This window comes from Schistocerca nitens, chromosome 2 (assembly GCF_023898315.1).
Source record: "Schistocerca nitens isolate TAMUIC-IGC-003100 chromosome 2, iqSchNite1.1, whole genome shotgun sequence".
NCBI lineage: Eukaryota > Metazoa > Arthropoda > Insecta > Orthoptera > Acrididae > Schistocerca > Schistocerca nitens.
The window spans coordinates 470,826,084-470,848,600 of record NC_064615.1 but is presented as its reverse complement, the minus strand read 5'-3'; the positions used below and the strand labels follow the sequence as shown (position 1 = coordinate 470,848,600).

The 22,517-nt window shown below is 37.6% G+C and overlaps 1 protein-coding gene across 1 annotated transcript in view; it reads left to right on the top strand.

Moving 5' to 3' along the window:
* Positions 1–2,697: 2,697 nt before the first annotated feature.
* Positions 2,698–22,517, top strand: part of LOC126236388 (probable aconitate hydratase, mitochondrial) — an 81,340-nt gene continuing 61,520 nt past the window's right edge. Inside the window, exons 1-5 of the mRNA XM_049945674.1 lie at positions 2,698–3,018; positions 5,857–6,017; positions 6,276–6,501; positions 7,567–7,692; positions 19,130–19,288. Of these exons, the coding sequence (XP_049801631.1) occupies positions 2,986–3,018; positions 5,857–6,017; positions 6,276–6,501; positions 7,567–7,692; positions 19,130–19,288 (705 nt within the window). The 5' untranslated portion in view covers positions 2,698–2,985. The remainder of the gene's footprint in view (positions 3,019–5,856; positions 6,018–6,275; positions 6,502–7,566; positions 7,693–19,129; positions 19,289–22,517) is intronic.

Here is a 22,517-nt window from a genome sequence, read left to right as displayed (position 1 = left end):
TCTGTACTATAATTTATCTTCAAAATGTAACTTTCAATAAGGCTTTACCGATTGTTAAAAATTGATCCACTTGTATGTACTTATTATATATCTAGTAAATCTTAACTATTGTATGAGTTATGTAATGCTTATCTGTACTTAATTTGATTTTAAATGTATCCATAAATTTTAATTTTAACTAGGCCTTGTTGATCTTAATTTTGAACAACTTATGGGTATAATAATGCTCTGTCTCGTAATCTATAATTATCAAACAGTTGTGTAAGTCTAGGCGTATTTAATTATGTGTTACATATTTTTTAAATGTTTACCTCCTTCAATGACTTATGCCATATCATGTAGTATTCTCTGTACACAAAATGATTCTGTGGATCGATAATGAATGAATGAATGAATGAATGCAGACGAATAAAACTCCAACTGCTATTACTCCTGCTGGTTTATTTTCGTAAAAAGTATTGTAGTGTGATTCAAAAATGGCCTCAATTGGTTAACAATTTATGTAAATTACTAGCATGATGATGGATTATCAGGAATTGTCAGTTAGTATTAACCTCTTTCATTTTCAACACTGTTTTGGATGGGTCTGATGATAAAACTGTTTTATGTGTAAACAAACTGATCGCAGTTACCCACCCATGCAGACGTATTGCATGCAAGAATCGCATGTGATTCACCAGATAGCATGGGATTTTCATGTAATCAACAACTGATCGTTGCGATTTGCACATTTGATTTGTCCACACGTGTCATCGCAGGCCCAGATCGCTGCGATCCATCGATCTTTTGTGAGTCCGTTATCTGTATATTGACAATAGATGTTGGTTTTTTTATTTTGTCAAACACCTATTTTATTTAGTGGGTTTCATCGGTACGTTGAAGTCGATATATCAACCAAATTATTGATTGTTTTCTTCTTTTTATTCCAGACATGAAATTCTATGTGCCTCGTAGATAATTGTTGGCTGAGATGAACCAAAGAAACAATTAATCTTTAAATACAACACTTATTAGAATATACAAAAATATAACCTTGGGGTCTCATGGACCCCAATGTATTTCTTCTTATATTGACAAAAGTTTTTTGAAATTTTTGTAAATATTTTGTTTACATATTCCTCATGTACATTCAATCGTGCTGAAACAATTTTTGTTTGGAAAACTTGTCTTATTGAATTTTAGTAGCATTTTTCAAAAGTTGTTACATTCTTATTTACTAAAACGTATCTATTTCCAAAAAAAAAAAAAATAAAATAAAATAAAATAAAATAAAATTTGAAATTTAAAAACTGGATTGAATCTTTTGATATATTCAGAAAGTACACAAAAAGTAAAATAATTTAGTGTTTTTGGAGAAGTGAAAGCATTTAAAGATTTTCTTATAATACCACACAAAAAAGATACTTTTTACTATGAAAATTACCCAAATCCTCTTACATTGTAGTTATAGGCTCTTATAAAATAGGTATAAATTGAAAACTAATTAAATATGTTCCCAGGACTTTTATTTACACACTATAAACTACATTTATTTCGCATAATGTTAAATAAATTTTAGATCATTGAATTTTAACAAAATTAATTTACCATTAAGTGAAAAATGTAAGAAAAATTGATTATTTGCCTTGAAGTGGTTTATGTCCTTTTTCTAAACTGTACAATCTCTGCAAACCATTGCATGTTGTTCCTCACACATAGCAGATCAGCTTAATGAACAGAGAAGTTTTGTTTTCTAATCTCTTACTCAAGGGCAGGAGCAGCAGCATTGTTTTCTAGGTGGCTCGATGTCATTTGCAACTTGACCTTCTGCTGGAATCTGCAGTATTTCTCGAATAGCAAGTTTGATTCCTCTCTGAATCGTTGGAATTTCCAGACGTTCATAGAGCCATGGTTTTATCAAGTTCTTTGCCAATATCTGCAAATATTTCCTTCAGCTGTGTTTTGCATTCAAAAGGTACAAAACCATAGAGTTGACGCGACATTGATCCAACATCCCGAAAAAGAATCTTACTGGCCAACGTTTCGTTCTCCAGCTGACACTGTAACCATGGCAGAATTTGTCAAAAATATCAGTCCCTTCTTTTGTTGAGTTGTAGATAAGAACTATTTTGGGTTTCTTGGTCTCCGCATCTACATTTGCACTGTGATGCATTATCGAGAGCAAAATAACATATTTCTGTTTTGGGCTATAGGAAACTAAGGTTTCCTTATGGTCGACAGCGAATAACGATTCTCCTGCAGGTTTAGATTGCAATAATTTTGCAGGTATCTCAGTTTTGTTAGCCCTCATTGTTCCAACCGTTGTTAGTTTGTGGTCGGCAAGCATTTTGTTGAACAATGGGATGGACGTGAACCAGTTGTTTGTGGTAATATTACGATTTGTCCCATATATTGGCTCAGATAGCTTCCTCACATAATACGTGGGTACAGGTTCACAGTTCAGGGTTTTTACTTTTCCAATGTAAGGAATTGCATTTAACATGTAACTGGTCTTACAATCGTTCAGCATAACTATTTTCAAACCATACCTGCCTGATTTTGATTTCATGTATGCCCTGAATCCACATCGACCACGAAAGCCTAGAAGTTGTTCATCAATAGTGCTGTGGTGAAATGGTGTGTAATAAGCACGACAATGTTCCACAAAAGTGTCCCACAAGTATTGTATCGCAGCCAAACGATCATCTCTTATTCTCTCTTGCCCAGTGGCTTTGTCATCAAAGTGCAAGCAAGTACTTATAAAGGGAAATTGAGGTAAGGACTTGTATTTCGAAAGAATATGGATGAATGACATTTTGCCAGACTGTTGACAAAGTGTCGAAACAGAAGCAGTGTCGCAATGTAGCACTTAATGAAATTTCTTTCAATCGGCGTCCTATCGTAACATGCCCCAGAGATTAAGTTCCCCGGTATTTAAGGCTGAACGCAGAGGCGAAGTGCTATCAGATACAGTTGCAGATATTACTGGCGTCGTCTGCTACTGCTATGATGTACTGCGTTCGGGCTCTTCACAGCCAGGTAAGAACACCTGATTTGTTTTGATGTATTATGATTTGTTAAAAAATGTGAAGTACTATACTGTACAGTGACCAGGCATGTAAATCCTACGTACTGGAAACAACTAGCTAAGGTAATAACGGTGTTATGACTTAAAAGACAGCATAAGCCGACTTCGCAGCTTTGAATAGCAGATCAGAGTAAAATCGTTGATGTATCAACTCGCATTGTAATCGCTTTAGTATTTCGGATATGGAATAAAAGAGTGATATTACTTGAACTTAACCTCTAGCTTACAATTGGGAATGATTAAATTATAGCCCGCGATTTTTGGATCACGGCCAGTTCACTGACACGTCTACCGGTGTTTTTTTTTTTTTTTTTTTTTTTTTGCCAAGGCGAGTGCCGATCTTTATGTGATAAATGCGTACCGTACCACACCAGATCTGTTGCAATATTTTTAAGTAGATGCGTAGGTGTTGTACGGTGTTCCATCTATCGTATTTCACAATTCATCTTCACAATATGCCAAACCGACGCCATGAATTAAATTGATGATGATCATTTTTTTTGATCAATGAAAATTTAGCGTTTCAGTGGCCATAAGTTATGTTTTACTATGTGGCGTCTGAAGGAAGTGTGATCCTACAAATAATATATCAAGAACTGATAATGTAGTTCACTGTGTGAAACTTTCAAACATACCATACTGCACATATGAGCATTAAAATACTGCACCGCACAACACAATATTACCGTCATAAATGGGACATTCTGGGCCATGTCACATTATTCCACGTTAAGTGTCATATCGTTTACTCCCCCAGCATTTGTTGCCTTTCCTTTGGTTTGGCTCTTGTTCACACCTGAAAAGTAAATCTTTGGCGTCCCTCTTGCATTGGCTCTGTAAGTGACCACTTGTCACTTGGACCTTAAACTGGCCTTGGGGGCGCTGCCACGTTTTAGTTTTATACTGCAAACTGCATCTGTCAACACTATTGATTGTTGTAGCCTTACTGTAATAGCTAGGATATTTTGCAATAAGTAATATAAATTTCTATTTAATTAAGCTTTTCAAAAGCTAGATCATTGACCAGGCATGGTGGTGGTGGTGGGGGGGGGGGGGATTGTGTTTGGATTACACTGTATCTGCAATGAAGTAAAATTGGCGTTTTAGTGGTATATTGCAGTTCAGACCACAGTGTTGTGAAATTCTGTGAACAGTAAAATTGTCATTGTAATCACATAGAAATTGGAATATTGCATATCAATCTTGACCATTTATTTCATGCTCAAGATTCAGCTCCTTGCTTGTCTTACAATTTGTTCAAAGTTAAGTGTGTATTCGTTGAGTCTCCAAGTTGCAACAATAGTTGATAATGATGTGATATCCAGCCTCCAATAGGACAGTGCCTAATAAAGCCTGGGTAAAAGTTTCTTAGTGGACCCCTCCCTTGTGTTTTTCATGGATTATGTATGTGATATGCATCAGAATCCTCATTACCTAATATATATTTTTTGAATTTACCTTGTGGTTTGTATTTATGACAAAAAGTGTGTTAAATATGGCAAAGTGCACTTAAATATTTTGTCAAATAAAAATTACACTACACTACAGGTTGATCTGTTACCACAACCTTCATTTTACATTCACATTTGTTTGCTTCACCAACACTCAACCAAATTTTCGCCCCCTCAGGGGTCACGACACTTCGCTGAGTGTGTGTGTGTGTGTGTGTGTGTGTGTGTGTGTGTGTGTGTGTGGTGAGCACACTATTGTAGAACCTACTTCCTGCAATCTCTCATAGCTGACTATCCTTCCTTTTCTATCTGTCATGAAGGCAGCCTTTCCTGTTCGACCTGGTTATTTACTAGGTTCTGCTTTTTTATATATATTCATTTGTTTATCTTACATCACCAACTGGCTGAAGTAATTTTTGGACCCCTTCTGGGTTTCACCATTTTCAATTTCTTTTCTTCCCGTAGTGTGGATGGATTGGTGAAGAATATCTTAAATAGCACCTACTGTATGCAGTGTTCAAGATCATCTTTTCACAGCACCTGCATAGACTCTTATATACACTTCAAAGCGGACACAGTAGCCAATCTACTATGTAGTTGTCATGTATCCTTCAGTTGGGGCCCCACTGATAACATGGGAGCTGAGCCCTGGGAGACCACTTATCTGCTCTAACCGACGTATTGATCCAATCCACATACTTTTACTTGTGCGTAATTCATTTTTCAGGTCTAGCATTAGTTTTGCCTTCAGTGTCTTGCTTTTACCGGTCCTGTGCACTTTCCTCATCATGGCATATTTGTAGTAGACATCACTACCTCCAGATGAATGACCACTTGATCGAGGGATTGATGACCTCTCCACTTAGCCCCTTACCCACTTCCACAAATCAACCAACCAAATTATTACCTTTCAGCCTGACCGAGACCTTAGGCTACACTACAGACACAACCAGGAATTCAAGAGGGAAAAGGTGGGGGGGATTGCAGTGTCACACTAGAGCATAAATGTTTTTACTGGGGTTCACAGATCAAGGTGACACTGCATTTCAAATGTTTCCTACAAGCTCATTTTGTGCCTTTCACATCAAAGTTTGCAACTATGTCACTCCTGCTAATGCTTTAATTTCAGAATGCCTGTTACTTGATGCCATTAGTTTTTTTGCTAGTGAAAAGTTTGTGACAAACAAATCTGATTATTGTAGCTGCAAGTAGTTTCCATCTTGAGTTTGGATGTTGTTTGCACAATATTTTGTATTTGTGTGTGTGCTATGAAATAACTTTTTCTGTGTAACATGAACAGTTAGTGTTTGTTAGCAATTGCTACTTTTGGTTACTTAGGGAACACCATGGCTGATTGCTGCACAAGAAATTCAACGGCGATGCTTTCATGTTTCGCCGCTTGCTGCTGCAGCTCGGAAAGTTGCCACGAGCAGGCTCGACAAAGACAGTTACTTGCCCTACGAGAAACTTGAAAAGAACCTGGGTATTGTTAAAAAGAGGTAGGTATCTACTTGTTGATTGTTTGGCTTTTGTTAATGTTTGGGGAAAATACAAAGCCTACCTTTTTTGCTTGAAATTTGCAATGTTGTGCACACTTAATGTGCAATACATTTATGTTCATGACAAATCTGTAGTTTAAATTGCAATTGCTTAGAAATGTTGCATTAAGGTTGAGTGCATGGAAGTTGTATTCTGTTTAGGTGCTTAAGTTGGTAAAATAATGAATAACGCATGACTATACCTCCGTTTTGTAATAGACTGGCTCGTCCTCTGACATTGACTGAAAAGGTTCTGTATTCTCATTTGGATGAACCAGAGAAGCAGGATATTGAACGTGGCAAAAGTTACCTCAGATTGAGACCAGACCGTGTTGCAATGCAAGATGTAACCGCACAGATGGCAATGCTGCAGTTTATCTCATCAGGTCTGCCGAGGGTTGCTGTCCCTTCAACAATACACTGTGATCATCTTATTGAAGCTCAGGTATGTATCTGTTCTGTCAAGACTATCTGACAGTACAGAATAAACTGAAAATATGCTGACAAATAGTGTAACAGATGCATCATAATTGTTTAAAGTGGATATCTTAAAAACCACTCGGACATTAGCTGTTGGATTTTAATATGGGCCACTGAATGTGATGATGCGTGGTTTTGAGGTATCACCTTGCCTGGAGTTCAAGAACTAACGAGGATGTCAACCCTTTGCAGAGTTGATCACATCTCTGTGGAAGACCCATATGCAAGACATGGACAATACACTCACCCAACACATCATACTCCAGACCTGTCACATGCTTATTTGATCCATCGGAGACAGGGCCACCAAAGAAAGCAGTCATATCATATATCAGCTCTGCTGCAATTCCTGCACAGCATTTTATGTTGGCATGACCACCAACCTCCACTCAAATGAGTGGCTTCATCAAACATTGGCCAAGACCAGACTTGACCACTCAGTGTCAGAGCCTACAGCTGAGCACAACATGCTCAGTATTTAATGTCTACTTCACAACCTGTGCCATCTAGATCCTTCCCCCTCCCCCCCATCCCTCAACCCCCCTCCCCCCCTAACACTGGTTTGTCTGAACTATGTAGATGGGAGTTGTTCCTGCAACATATTTCAATCCTGTAATTATCGTGGGCTCAGACCCCAATAGCCGTTGCTGTCAATTCCACAGAAACATGCTGCCTCATGGCCCCAACCTCATTCATCTTAAACTCACACCCATTTCCCCCCCAGCCTCCCTTTTCATCTGTTTTGCCTCCCACTCCTAATCTCCTCCTGAACATCATTTTGCGCTGTGCATAACTATCTGTGCATGCTTGTCAGAGTGAGCTGACTGGTGCCACATTGCTGTCACATGTGTCTCAGGTATCAGCCACCATTCCACTGTGTGATGTGTGTGTCACCTCATTAACATAACTTTTAAATGCAGAAAATATCTTTTTGAACTTGTCCTATCTACTATTATAATTTGAGGGCCATTAGAAAGGTTCCTCTTTCACATTAATCATGAATGAGTAATTGAGACTGTATGACGTTTAGGTTGGTGGTGAAAAAGATCTTGCAAGAGCCAAGAATCTCAACCAAGAAGTGTATGACTTCCTGAGTTCAGCTTGTGCCAAGTATGGAATTGGTTTCTGGAAACCTGGTTCTGGGATCATTCATCAGGTTGGTTAGCTCTTTCAGCACTTACTGTTTTTTTTTTTTTCTTTTTGTGTTGGTTTGTGATGATATTTAAGTTGTCACATATGCATGAGAAATGCACAGCTTTTAATATCGAATTATCTTTGCATGTAGTGAATAGAGATTCAATATCAAAAGTACTGAACACAGGAGAGGTTATTTTGCCATTCAGGTTGAGGAGGGTGGACCTTGGAAATGTTATGGTGTTCACATAGTAGTAATTTTTGTGATAAATTGAAGTAGACTTGTAATGTAAGTTCTGAAAAAAATGTGTAGCACTTGAATATGTTTTTGTTATCTTATTATTTGAAGGTCATTGTTTAGTCACTGTTTAATTTATATGAGGTCTGTTCAAAAAATTACACAGAACTTTGTCCACAAAATTTTTTGACACTTACCCTATATTTATTGTGCTCGGTATTTTTTGAAGTACTCTCCTTTGCAATTGATACACCTCTCAGTGCCATTTCAACTTCCAAAAGCAGTCTTGGTATGCCCCTCGCTGTATTGTGCGAAGCTCTGTGTGCGAATTTTGTTTGATATCATCTGTCGTTGCAAATCTTTGTCTTTTCAGTGGGGTTTTCGACTTTGGAAATAAAAAAAGTCCGTAGGCGCCAGTTCTAGGGAATATGGAGGATAAGGCAGCACAATGACATCGGTTTTTGTGCAGTAGTCACGCACCCACAGGAATGAATGTGTGAGTGCATTATTGTGATGTAAGAGCGATGAATTGTCTTGCCACATTTCGGGTCATTTTCTTCTCACATTTTTTTGGAAATGTCGCACCACGTCCCGATAGTATCATCGATTAACAGTTTGTCCCTATGGTATGAATCCATGATTAACTAATCCATCAAAGTCTAGGAGAACTATCAACATGGTTTTGACATATGACCTAATCTGTTGCACTTTTTTGGTCTTGGAAAACCTTTCCCGACGCATTGTGAAGAGTGAACCTTGCTCTCAACATCAGAACTGTAGACCCATGTCTGATCACCAGTTATGATTCTCTTAAGGAACATCCCATCCTCATTTGCGCAATCCAAAACCTCTTCACAGATTGTGAGGTAAAGGTCTACTGCTCTTGAGTCGTGAGCCGTGGATCAAACTTGGCGGCAACCAATGCATTCCAGGATTTCATGACAAGATCCACCTTAAATGTTACTTTCTTCTGCAAACTCTCTGAAATTCAGTCTTCAATTGACACACACAATTTCGTTGACATTCCTGACATGAATGTCATCATTAGATGTTGAAGGGTGTCCTTAATGAAGTCATTTTTAACTTCTGCCCAACCATTTTTAAACTGTGTGAACCATTTGTAACACCAAGTACAGCTTAAGCAGTTGTCACCGTAGATTTCCTGCATCATTTGTTGTGCCTCTGTAAAGGTTTTCTCGAGTTTCACAAAACATTTAATGCAGAAGTGTTGCTCCCCTAACTCTGCCATCTCAAAATTCGCAGACTGTGCGACGCAACATTCTTCTCAATACAGCACTGTACGACAACTAGCAGACATAAACAATGAAACTCCCGGGAGTTAGACATTAAACACCTGCATGTTCAGGGATTCCAACCGCATTTTGCTCCAACACACCATTGGTGTGTAATTCCGAATGTGGCTTGTACTGTATTTTATATGTATTCCAGCCTAAATGGAATTACTTCCATGTAAGGTTTAGCTTTTCCAGTGAAATAGATGCTGAATGTGTTTGCTTCACATTGTAGCCACAAAATTTATTAGTACATTAATCTCATGCAGCAAAAAAATGGTATTTGTTTACTAAAGAAACATACTTGTCTAGTACTGCGATGTCTCTACCATGTCTATCTGCAGAAGTTGTGTGGTCTAGTAGCTTTTTTTTTTTTTTTTTTTTTTTTTTTTTTTTTTTTTTTTGGGACAGCTTGCTTGACCATTTTGCTGAAGAGACATTGCTGCCTTCATAAGTACGGTTACTGGAACCGACTTGAGTTGGCATTGTGATGAGGTTTAGGGCAAAGAGAGAGCAATATTACCCATTCAAATTACAGTTCTTCATTCTCCAGATGTTCACCTACTGAATACTCCACACTCCCTCACGCGTACAGAACTGCATGGGTGAGCACTCATACAAAAAGCTACAGCTGCAGGGTGACATAATAAACTTTTAATTAATATTAGTACAAATCTAAATGATATGTAATCACAAGAACATTCCCTATGAACTACATGTAAAGAGAATGGCAGTGCTTCATGACCTTTGCGTTTCTCCAGTCACATGAATGAAATCATATGACCTTGGCACAAAACAACTTGAATAATATCATTTTTACATTACTGCATATATTATAACTAGGGCCTGGATTTTAATGACAAGTCATATTTTTTTCTGAACTATATGGTGAATTTTAGAACAATTTATACACAAATCTAGGCATTTTAGTGTCAAAAAATGTATTTTGATTGTGCATATGAAGTCATATTTCAACAAATTTTAGTAATAGGTCATATTGCGGCTAACTTTTAATATAATAGGTCATATTTCTGTCAAATTTTGCCAAAAATGCACATACCGTTTTTCTCGTATCTTATGGGGCACACAAATAAGAAAATGAATATGTTGCTCACGCGACAATATTTAACGTGCTATTATGAAAGACAAACAGATAAATTAGTACACAGCTTTATTTCTCAGGACTGTAGCAGAAGATCGGTGTACCACAACAGTCATTTCGTGAACATTGTTTCGCAGAGTCGACAATACTCTCTCGGAGCCAACAAAGGTGGCTTCTGCCGTAATAATCATCGCAGTTGCTCAGGTGATCCCAGTAACCAGTTTGAATACAGCCTTTGCCTCGTTCAACACGCCTAAAGCAAAGTACTCAGACAGCATGAAGTTGCGAGGATATGTTCGAGAATTTGGAGAGAAGTTCTTTAGTACTGATGGGAAAATATTATTTTGTAAACTGTGTGAAGTTAGCGCAGAAAAGCGCTTTAATGTGCAACAACACTGTAATACCGCTAAACACAGCAGCTGTGTGAAACGAAGTGCTGAAAATAACAGCAGGCAAACGCTGTTATTTGAATAGACAGGTCAATCGTCAACCGTGCAATCATTCTGCAAGAATTTGTGTGAGATGATGGTGTCCTGCAACATCCCATTGGAAAAGCTAAAGAATCCACGCTTAAGACGGTTCTTGGAGAGGTACACAACACATCCAGTTCCAGATGAATTTACACTGAGAAAGAACTATTTATCCTTATGCTACAATGATGTGCTCAACAAAATACGCATAATTATTGTTGAGCAAAAGATCTGGCTGTCGATAGATGACACTACGGATATTAGTGGGCGATATATTGCAAATGTTGTTGTTCTAAAAGTTGATGGCCCTGGGGATATGTTCCTACTAACGTGTGAAGCTCTCGATAGAGTAAACAATTCGACGATTGCTATTTTGTTTGACAACTCTCTGAAGCTACTGTGGCCGGATGGTGTGGAAAGAGACAACGTTTTGCTGCTTGTAACATATGGTGCTTCATGTATGGCTAAAGCAACCAAAGGGCTTCAGATTCTCTACCCCAGTATGGTGTACACCACTTGCCTTGCATATGCGTTGCACAGAGTTGCCGAAGAGGTGCGATCAGATTACCCTGACATGGACAAATTAATTTCCTGTGGCAAGAAAATCTATGTGAAGGCTCCGCTACGGTGCAGAAATTCAAGGAACAAGCACCTTCAACGCCCCTCCCACCTAAACCTGTTCTTACATGATGGGGTTCTTGGCTTAATGCTGCTGAGTATTACTGCACCAACATCATCAAAAAAAAAAAAAAGACAATCTTCTGTGAGTTTGATAGCAAAGAATCAAGTGCTATCAAAATTTTGAAAGAAGTTTTTATAGATACATTGTCTAGAAACTTGGCATACGCCAATGCCAATTTTTCAGTGATATCAAAAGCCATCAAACGACTGGAAGCTGTTGACACTCAGCTATGTGAGGCCCTGAGTATTGTGCAACATGTGCAGAGTTTGGGTTGAGCTCGTGGTCATGTGGCTGACAAAGTGAAAACCAAATTTGCAAAGTGTTCTCAAACGGTATCCTGGATATTCTACGCTGTGCAAAATTAGTGACAGTCTTTCAGGGAATGCTGCAACATTTGAAGATACTGAAACAAAACTGAACTCCAGTGACCTGGCTGCCTTCACATACGCTCCAGTGACGTCTTGTGAAGTGGAGAGGAACTTTTCCAGGTACAAAACTATCCTCAGCGACAACCGTAGATCTTTGACAATGAAAAACCTGAAAATGCACCTTGTTATCCAGTGCAACTTTGCAGATACTGAAGATTGACATACGGTATTAAATAATGTGAAACACTTTAAATACTATGTAGAAATAAAAACATTGTTCTACTGTTTCAATACATGATCTTTTCACTGTACTTTGTGTTTAGAAAATAAAACATCCAGACATTCAAAAAATAGGTGCAAATTAGCCACAGACCCTACAGAAAGAAAGAACTATACTTACAATATTTTGAGAAGTGAATTTTGTATTACTTTATGGTAAATAAAAAATTAAATAAACAAACAAGTGTGCTTTAAATAAACTTCTATTAAGTCATATTTTATTTTTTAAGGTCATATTTATGTAAGTTTTAGGTCATAAATGCTTGCATATTTCACTGTTTTTTAGGTAATTAAAATCCGGGCCCTAATTATAACATTAACTGTTTATGGTGCACGTTATGAAAAACTATGCATGCCGCTGTCATGGTGAAAGATCTCTTCTTAATTCTGTATGGCACATCCTGTCACATTAATAACTTTTAATGGTAATAAAACATGGGTTTATTTTTGCTTAATTGAAACATATTAAAGAACAAAAAGTTGGTATTTCAAGATGACTTTACCTTGCACAAGACATTGATTCTTTTCTACAAAGTAGAGATTGGCAGATTTTCTTTACACCAAGGGAAGTGTCTGTTGCGTGACGTAGAAAAAAATGTTAACTGCATTTGAAAAAGTAGCAATAACCACTGAAGAAGAGGCAGTAATTCTTCTCTTACTTTTGTCTGAACTTATCCATCACATAGCTGACACCAGTACATTCCGTGCAGGGAAAAGGGTCATGAGTAACTGTGCAGTGATTTGGGAGTGTTTCGAAATAGTTGAAGAGTATGTACGTTGAGAGATGGACATAATCTGCTGGAAACTTATGATGCTCTGATACAAGACTGGAGTGAAGATAAAAATGTAACCTTCAAATAGTTTCAAATTGCCAAAGGTGAATAACATGTAAATTAATATCATTGATTTGATTTAGATCTTGTGAGACAAGTAGTTTACAATTCTGCTAAGCATATTTGGTATAAAAGATTACATACACATTCTTCACAAGTAGAAGCTGTGCTGAAATTGATTGTTAGGTAGTTCAAATGCCTCCAAGAATGCCACTAATAGGGTTAAACAGTAAAATCACCACAGTTTCAATATTTCTTCCAAAAGATTCTGCTTCTTGTGTTAATCATCTTAGAGCTTTTCTCTGTATCCAGTGCACAAATTACATGTAATTTAAGGTCCATAGCCAGCATTCTGTGATATGTGGATCTGGAAGATATCAATTTTGTGAACAACATACATTGTATTTTACTGATTATTGAAGGTGCTGTGCAACATTTTGTAACTACAAAGTTCCCTGTTTCTGTGGGTTAAATTCCAAACACACTTTACTGGATTTCATTGGGGATTTTAATAGTATTAAAATGTGGTTGTCTTATATTTTATGAGTGGCAACATGAGATGAACACACCCAGGACATTGTCTTCCAGCAGCAAAAAACCTAAGATTAACCCTCGCAATATCGGGGAGGGGGGGTAGTTTCGAAAATATTGAAACCTACTCAGGTACTGAGGCAGCAAATACCGAAGACACACAGACTTGAATTCATGACATACATAGGGCTACTTATTATGGGGAAGGAAAATGACCTAAATCATCTGTTACAGATTTATGGTCCTACACTTCAGGAAAGTTTGTTTATACTGCCACCATGAGCTGAACCAGATTATAACAGTTAACTAAAATATTAAGATTTGATGACAGAGAGTCATGAAGCAATCACAGGTAACATGATAAATTTGCTGCAATATGAGAAGTTTTTGATAAAATGAATGAATGACTGCAAAATATTATTCTGTTGGGATGCACACTGTTATTGATGAAATGTTGTCATTGTTCCGTGGCAGGTGTCCCCTCAAGGTCTTCATGAAGGAAAAGCCTGCTAAATACGGTATATGTATACACATGCTCACAGACGCTAAAACCAGATATGTTATCAGCATGGAGACTTATGCTGGGAAAAGAAATGATGGTACACAACAATCAAATTCCACTGCAGCTGTGGAGAAACGCCTGGTGGTTCCTATACGTAATTCAGGGCAAAATGTCACTACAGACAGGTATTACACTTCAATTGATTTGGCTGAAGATCTATGGAGGAATCACAATCTAACTCTTGTGGTAACATTACAGGCTAATAGGAAACATACGCCTGAAGAACTGGAAGATATCTCAAGATGAGAATTATATTCTAGTAAACTTGCTTTCAGTGACACCGGTACTGGATATATTCCAGTCACAATTGTTCCTTATATCCCCCGTGAAAAACCTAAAAGAAATCTGCTGTTTCTATCATCTCAATATTATGATGCTGCAGTGGGTTCTCCTACTGACACTATAGTGCGTTTAAAATTAGTTGCGACTTCTGATGTTTAACTCATCTGAGGGGACATGATGCCGTCACCCAGGTAACACCAATGGCGAGCCATCTTTCCATACCACGCTGCCAGCAGTTCAACTGGTAAAGCACCCCTGTTGCCACTATGTGGATAAACAGCACCACTTAGTGTCACGCATTAGATGCAACTACGTTCCTTAGCTCTATTTGTAAGTTATTTTTTTCTGATCTTGAAGTATTCTGCAGAAGTTGCATATTGTGAAAAAGTGTTTTGCATTGGCTTCATATTAATAATAACAGTGCAGCACGTCTGAGCATGAGATTCACAATAAAAGTGGTCGTCCGAACATGTTTAGCAGATGTGAAGATAATGTTGTGCCTGCAGAATATTCCTCCGAATAAGACAATAGTAATGGACAATGCGTCATATCACTCCATTCTGATGTACGAGGTGCGGCTAGAAAAAAACCGGACTGATGCTGGAAAAAACATTTATTTACAATTATTTACAATTTCATGTTATCTCCTTCAATGTACTCTCCTCCTCGGTCTCTACACCGCTCCATACGAATTTTCCACTGTTCATAGCAATGCTGCAGATCATTTTCGGTAAGTCCATACATTACTTCCGTCGCTTTTTCTTTTACTGCTTCAACAGTCTCAAATCTAGTTCCTTTCAAAGCTGACTTGACTTTAGGGAAAAGAAAAAAGTCACAGGGGGCCAAATCAGGTGAGTAGGGTGGATGATCTAAGATGGGAATGTTGTGTTTTGCCAAAAACATCTTCACTGACAACGCACTGTGAGCTGGGGCATTGTCTTGGTGAAGGATCCATGACTTTTTTCTCCACAAATCGTTCCGTTTTCTCCGTACTCGTTCACGTAGGGTAGCCAGGACGCTAATGTAGTAATGCTGATTCACTGTTTGTCCCTCTGGTACCCAATCAATGTGCACAATCCCTTTGATGTCAAAAAAAACAATCATCATTGCCTTGAATTTCGATTTTGACATTCGTGCTTTTTTTTGTCGTGGAGAACCAGGAGTTTTCCAATGCATCGATTGGCGTTTAGTTTCGGGATCGTAAGTAAACAACCACGATTCATCGCAAGTAATAACATTTTGTAAGAAGGTGGGATCACTTTCAATGTTTTCCAGGATGTCAGAACAAATCATTCTTCGGCGTTCCTTCTGTTCAATTGTGAGACACTTTGGAACCATTTTTGAACACACTTTGTTCATGTTGAAACTTTCATGAAGAATCTGCCTAACACTTTCCTTGTCAACTCCTGTTAACTCAGACACTGCTCTGATTGTTAAACGGCGATCCTGTCGAACAAGTTTACCGATTTTTTTCAATGTTTGCATCAGTTTTTGCTGACAATGGTCTGCCAGTGCGAGTGTCATCACTGGTGTCTTCGCGGCCATCTTTAAATCGTTTAAACCACTCAAACACTTGTGTTCGCGATAAACAATCATCGCCGTACACTTGTTGTAACATTACAAACGTTTCACTTGCAGATTTTCCTAGTTTGAAACAAAATTTGATGTTAACACGCTGTTCTTTCTGTACACTCAACATTTTCCGACGCACAGACAAAACGTCAACTACTTAAAACAGACGCCACGGGCAGACTGAGTGCAGGAGGCAGATGAAACTCGAGCAGTAGGCGGAGCGAGAGTCACGTGACAGGCTACGCGACTTTCAGCCTTATTGCATTCGTTTTATTGTTTCACCAGTACTAGTCCGGTTTTTTTCTAGCCACACGTCGTATAAAGCTCCAGCAATGCATAGAGGTTCATTGATTTGGGGGAGGGGACCAAACAGTGAGTCATCGGTCCCATCGGGTTAGGGAAGGATGGGTAGGGAAGTCGACATGCTCTTTTAAAGGAACTGTCCCTGTGTTTGCCTGAAGTGACTTAGGGAAATCACAATGCTTGGAGGAAATTTTATATTTTGCTCTGGTACAAATAAATGTTCCATTGGCTAAAGGTGAACATAGATTGCGTAAGGTGGAGTTAATAGAACTTTTGTACAAGCCAAAAACTCCATGCTACCAGCTTGATGAACTGGCTAACATTAAAGGGTATATTTTAACCAGACATCTTCCTTATTGTGCTCATTTAAATTCTACTGAGAATATATGGGCTAGGTGAAAAGCAATGTAGCAAAAAACAAGAAATTTATGCTCAGTCAGGGTATATGTTGATAAAAAAAGCCATTGCAAATGTTGCACCACAGCCATATCAAGAAGGTAGCTGAGGAGACATGTATTCATGAAAGACTGTGATGAGTTTTGAGTAATACATAACTTCTCATGTGCCATTCCTAAACAAGGAAGAGTTTACAAATATTCATCCCACTAGCATTTTAATGCAGCTGAAATTGTGACAGAATCCTAAAACAGCGTATTATCGAACTAGCAACTGAGGGTAAGACTGGTCGATAGTTATGAAAAAGCCCATATGTAACTTAACTTACATTGCTGCAAAACCCACAGAAAATCTCGTTTCACCAGCTATTGGTGGTCCTTAAATGTCACATTATTCAATCTAAAAACGTGTATTGTTTGAATATCGCAGTAGATATGTATTTTTGCATATCACTCATATTGCAAAATAATACTCCGCTTTGTGTGCCATCATTTGCTAAAAACTTGTTTCCATATCTCTGACCTTTTATGAGATATGAGGGATTTATGAATATTTCATTCTGTCTTTTTAACTGGTGTTTGCGTTCTTGACGGAGCCCTTTATATACTTTCCATATCCACGACATTGGAAACAGATAGTGACATCCTTCCAAGTTTAAAGGATAATTCAATATGTCATCTAAATTGCATGCAACTACATATAACCTAATACATACCAAATGCAAATTCATAGAGTCCCATGTTTTTCATTGCAAACTTTTAAGAATTTTGAGCAGTAGTTCACCTAATATCGAAATATCACAAAAACGATTACCATTAACGGAATGATAGGCAGTTCACCATGAAGCTGACGAATGAAGCTATGAGAAGGGTGAGAATCAGAGTTTAGTACCAAACAGTTTCTTTAAAATCGTTTGAGAAAGACTGCAGATTGGTCGGATTGCGTGGCTTGCTGTTCACGTGGTCAAGCGAGGTTGACAGGTTCCCCACTCAGCATGCTCTGGCAACCACGCTACCCATCACTCGCCCCATACTGAACTGTCAAAAGTTGCAACTAATTCGGTATGCACTATAAGATGAGAACAGTTACAAATTTATATTATAATGAGACTAAAGGTGGCGTTGATACAATAGATCAAATGGTGACGAAATATTAAACTAAGAGGGCTACAGGGAGGTGGCCACTGTCTCTTTTGTATACTCTTGTGGACATAGCAGCAGTAAATAGTTACACACTATTTTTGTTGAACTTCCCGTATTGGAATAAGAAAAAACCTAATAAGCGACAACTTCTTCTTCAAGAACTGGGACTACAGGTCATGAAACCATACATTGAAGAAAGGGCTACAAATATTGCAAGACTGTCAAAGCCTGTAGTTTCGGGTATGGAAAATCAAGCAGAACTTCGGTGAAAAGGAGGCTCATGGAGGTAAAGGTAGATGTCATTTGTGTGTTAGTGAAAGCCGTTCAAAAGGAGAAAAGTACAACAAAGTGAACAAAACACCAGAAATTTGCAACAATTGTAAGAGATACACATGTGATAAACACAGCAAAAAGACTGTTATGTTCCAAGAGTGAAATAGATTCCGAAGAAAGTGATAAGTCTTCTCTTAAAACTGTGTTAGGTACCTAAGCTATTTGTATATTACCTCAAGTTTTTGTAATATTTTTTTAATTATAGTAAAGTGTACTTCAATAGCACTATGAGTTTTACTACTAATTGTTCTCAAGATAATTAGACTTAAATGACAAAGTAAGTGAAAGATATAAAATGCATTTTTGAAAACAGTTTTAAAAGAAATATTCAGGTTCTGGATCCTGATCATGCATCAACAGATATTTCAAAAGTATGTCATTAATGTAATTCAAGAACAATTAATGAATTTTAGTTATTTTTTAAATTTTTTTATGGTGGGCACAAAGTACCCCCCCCCCCCTCCCCCCTCCTCTTGGAAATACATGTTACTGAAAATGGTTTGGTATTGCGAGGGTTAAGTTTAGCATATTCTCATTTTGACCACTCAAGTTTCACACAAAACTGAAACAGAACTTTGAGATTGCCAAACTCCGACAATATAAGCTGGAAAGATTGCAGATATGCTGATTAGCTAGTGTCGTATATTTTGCTTCCTGTTCTCACAGGCAAGAGATTTTTTATAGTTTTGCTCTTCATTCTTATAATGATTAAGTATATTTTTCATATTTAATTATGAAATATTTTGGTGTACTTTCCTAGAGAAAATTTGAACAGGAAGTAGTCAATTTCCTTCCTCCTTATTTTATTATAAAAAGTTGGGAAGTGTTACATTGCTCAAGTACAGATAGGGAAAAACATTAAACAGTTAATTTGTTTGCACCTTTCCCTGATATTTGTTGACAGGTTACTATGTACTTCACATTAACTGACAATGCATACAAAGAGCTTTTATTAAGAGAAGTGTGTTTGTCTGATTTACAATGTGCTTGTCAAAGACTTATAGCTCATGGCAAACATGTTGTTATCGAGAAATATTGAATAGTCTTTTAACAGTTAATTACCTTGTGTTCTAGATTATCCTTGAGAATTATGCATTCCCAGGACTGTTAATGATTGGTACTGACTCTCACACACCAAATGGTGGAGGGCTTGGTGGTCTGTGTATTGGAGTTGGCGGAGCTGATGCTGTTGATGTTATGGCAGATATTCCATGGGAACTCAGATGCCCAAAGGTAAGTTTACAGCTTCAGAAATGTTATTTTCCATGTAGTCCTCATTGAATTTATACAGGGAGCTTTCTTCAGAAAGATTTCTCTTTAAAAAACTATGTGTGTAGGCTGTTGTGAGATAGTATGCGTTTGTCTTCAAATATTTGCCAGTTCAGGTTTTTCAGCATTTTTACGACATTGTTCCATGAGTCAAACAAACCTGTGATTATTCTAACTGCCCTTTTAGTATCCCTGCTGTACTTACTTGCCATGTGTCCCACAAACTTCAGAAGTATTCTAGGATGGGTGCACTGGTGTTCTGTAGGCAAGTTCCTTTGATAGGGTGACTTCATTTTCCCAGTTACGTCTGCCAAGTGCTTTACTGCACTTGATGGTAATTCCATTTTTTATAAATACAAATTGTTCCTCTCTGGTATTTGTATGACTGTTGATTCCAGTTCTGACTTACTGATATTGTAGTCATAGCACCCTGTTTTTGAGATTTGTGTAGTGCAAAATTTTACATTTCTGAACATTTAAAGCAAGTTGTCAACCTCTGGACCACTTTCAATGTATAATGAAATACACTATGAAACAAAGTGCATAAACTTTTTTTCATAGTGTATTTCATTATACGTAACCACATTATGTGAAAATTCTGAGATTACTGTTATTATTGAGTATCAGGTCATTAATATAAAACAAGCACAGCAGTCATTTCAGAACACACTCCTGTGGCACGACTGAAGTTATTCTCCATTCAATATCTTGAATGTTATGTCCTGTCTACTAAGAAATCCTCACTCTAGTCACAAAAATTGATTCCCCATGTGATAACACTTCCATTAATAATCATAATTGTGGTAGTTAGTTAGTTACATGTTTGATAGATCATGTGAACAGTTTTTATCAAAATGATGTGAAACAAGTCAGTTTACAGGGTATGCATAAATGATTAGCATTAATCTTAATGAATACATTATTATTTTAGTCCTAGTTGTGCAGCTACACTTAAAACAGTTTTTTGTTTCTGGCTACCAGTTTTTAAGTAGAAATTTGTCAGTGGAATAGGAGGAGTTGTCCAGGAGAAATGATTTTAAGTTCTATTTAAAACTTGCATTATTACCTTTTATGCATTTTATGTTATTGGGGAAATGATCAAACTTGTATTGCTACATATTGAACTCTCTTTCTGAGCCACTGAGAGCTTTAAGAACGACTAATAAAGGTCACTTTTTCCTTCTGGTGTTTTAGGTATGGACATCACTGTTCTTCTAAGATTGTGATGGATTCTTTATGACAAATTTCCTAAGCCAATGTATGTTTTGTGATGGCACAGTTAAAAGGCCCGGCTTCTTGAAGAGATACCTACATGAAGTCTGTGGGTGAACATCACACATTATTCATACTGATCATTTTTGTGCAAACAATACTTTCTTCCTAACTGATGAGTTACCTCAGAAAATAATACCAAAAGACATTATTAAGTGGAAATGTGAAAAATATGTCAGGAGGTTGATTCGTTTGTTTCCAAGATAAGCAATTATATGAAGAGCAAAAGCAGCTGAACTTGATTACATTAGAAGCTCAGTAATATTCTTCTTTCACTTCAAGTTTTTGTCAATATGTACACCCAAAAATTTGGAGTGTTCTGCTCTATTTACTGATTCCTGTTAATGTGGTACCTCAATTGTTTGTATGACTCTACTTGCTGTACAGAACTGTGTAGTATTTTTTTTTCCTCCAAAATTGAGGAGAGTCCATTTTCTGAGGACCACTTTCTAATTGTTTGAAAAATATCATTTACCATATCTTCTGATGTTTTCTCTGTAATACGATTTATTATAACACTTAGATTGTCTGCAAAAAGTACCAATTCTGCTTGTTGAATGTTAAAGAATAGGATTGGACCCAAAATTGAACGCTATGAGACTCCTTTTGCGATTTTTTTTTTTTCTTATCACTAAAATTTTCAACTTCTCAGCATAGTTCATACTATTCAGCACAAGCTTTTGTAGTCTGTTTGCTGAACATGATTCAAATTAGCTGTGTGTAAAGCCATCAGTTCTGTAAAACTCAAGTTTTTCTAAGAGGGTAACATGATCTCACAACAAAATGCGCTGGAAAGATAAAAAGAATACCAGCTGGAGATATTTTTTTATTTAAAGCTTATACTATTTTGAGTGAATATACCAGACAGTTATAATTAAACATCCCCAATTTAACACGTTATAACAAGGAAACTAATTACCATATGAGGACCAAACTTGGTAGCATTAATGTCAATGACATGGGAAAGGGAAATAATGCAGAATCAATTCAATAGAAACACTTTTAATGTGCTACTATGGTACATAATACCATTACATACCAATACCATTACTGCTACAAAAAGGGCTCAAATGGTGCCAATCAGTGTCCAGAAGAATCTGAAAGTGCAGGATTGCATTTGCATGAAACATGCCAGTAGGTATGCTGGCTACCTCTCTTGATAAGCTGCACTTCAGATCAGCACATGTGTGAATGTTCTCCTGGCAAACCCTGTCCTTCAGGTAGCCCCACAACCAGAAATCACAGGAAGTGAGATCAGGTGATTGTGCTGGCCAAGCATTTGGAAACAAGAAGCTGATAATTCAATCATTTCCAAATGTGTTTCAGAGAAGCACGTGAAATTTATGAGCGATGTGTAGAGGACGCCATCTTGCAAGAAAACTGTTAACTTCAATGCATCTTTCCTGTAGGGCGAGTTGACATGCTGGCAAAGCGTATTGCAGTAATGTTTCCCAGCCACACTGCACGTGTTTGGGCCTTGAGTGCCATCCTATTCAAAAAAGAATGGGCCAATGATGAATGAAGCATTGAAGCCACACCATATGGTGACACATTCACCATACAGAGGAACTTCATGCACAGTGACTGGAGGTGAAGTTTCCCACACCTGACAATTCTGTGTGTTCACCGCACCAGTCAGAGAAAAATGTCCTTCATCTGTCCATAGGATGGTTTAGGGCCAACCCTCAACTCCAATTATTGCAAGAAAGTGGAGGGCGAAGTCAAACGTCGTTGTGTGTCCTGTGGTGCAAGCTACTGTATCATATGGATCTTGTATGGATACTACTTGAGAATGGTTTTGTTGTGGATTGGCAGGAGCCAACCCAAGAAGTTGAGAGGAAGCCGAAAGGCACGCGTTTAAGCTCACTCAGGCTGGTGTGAGGTCTGGAACAGGACAAGGAATTTAGACTTCAGAAAAAAG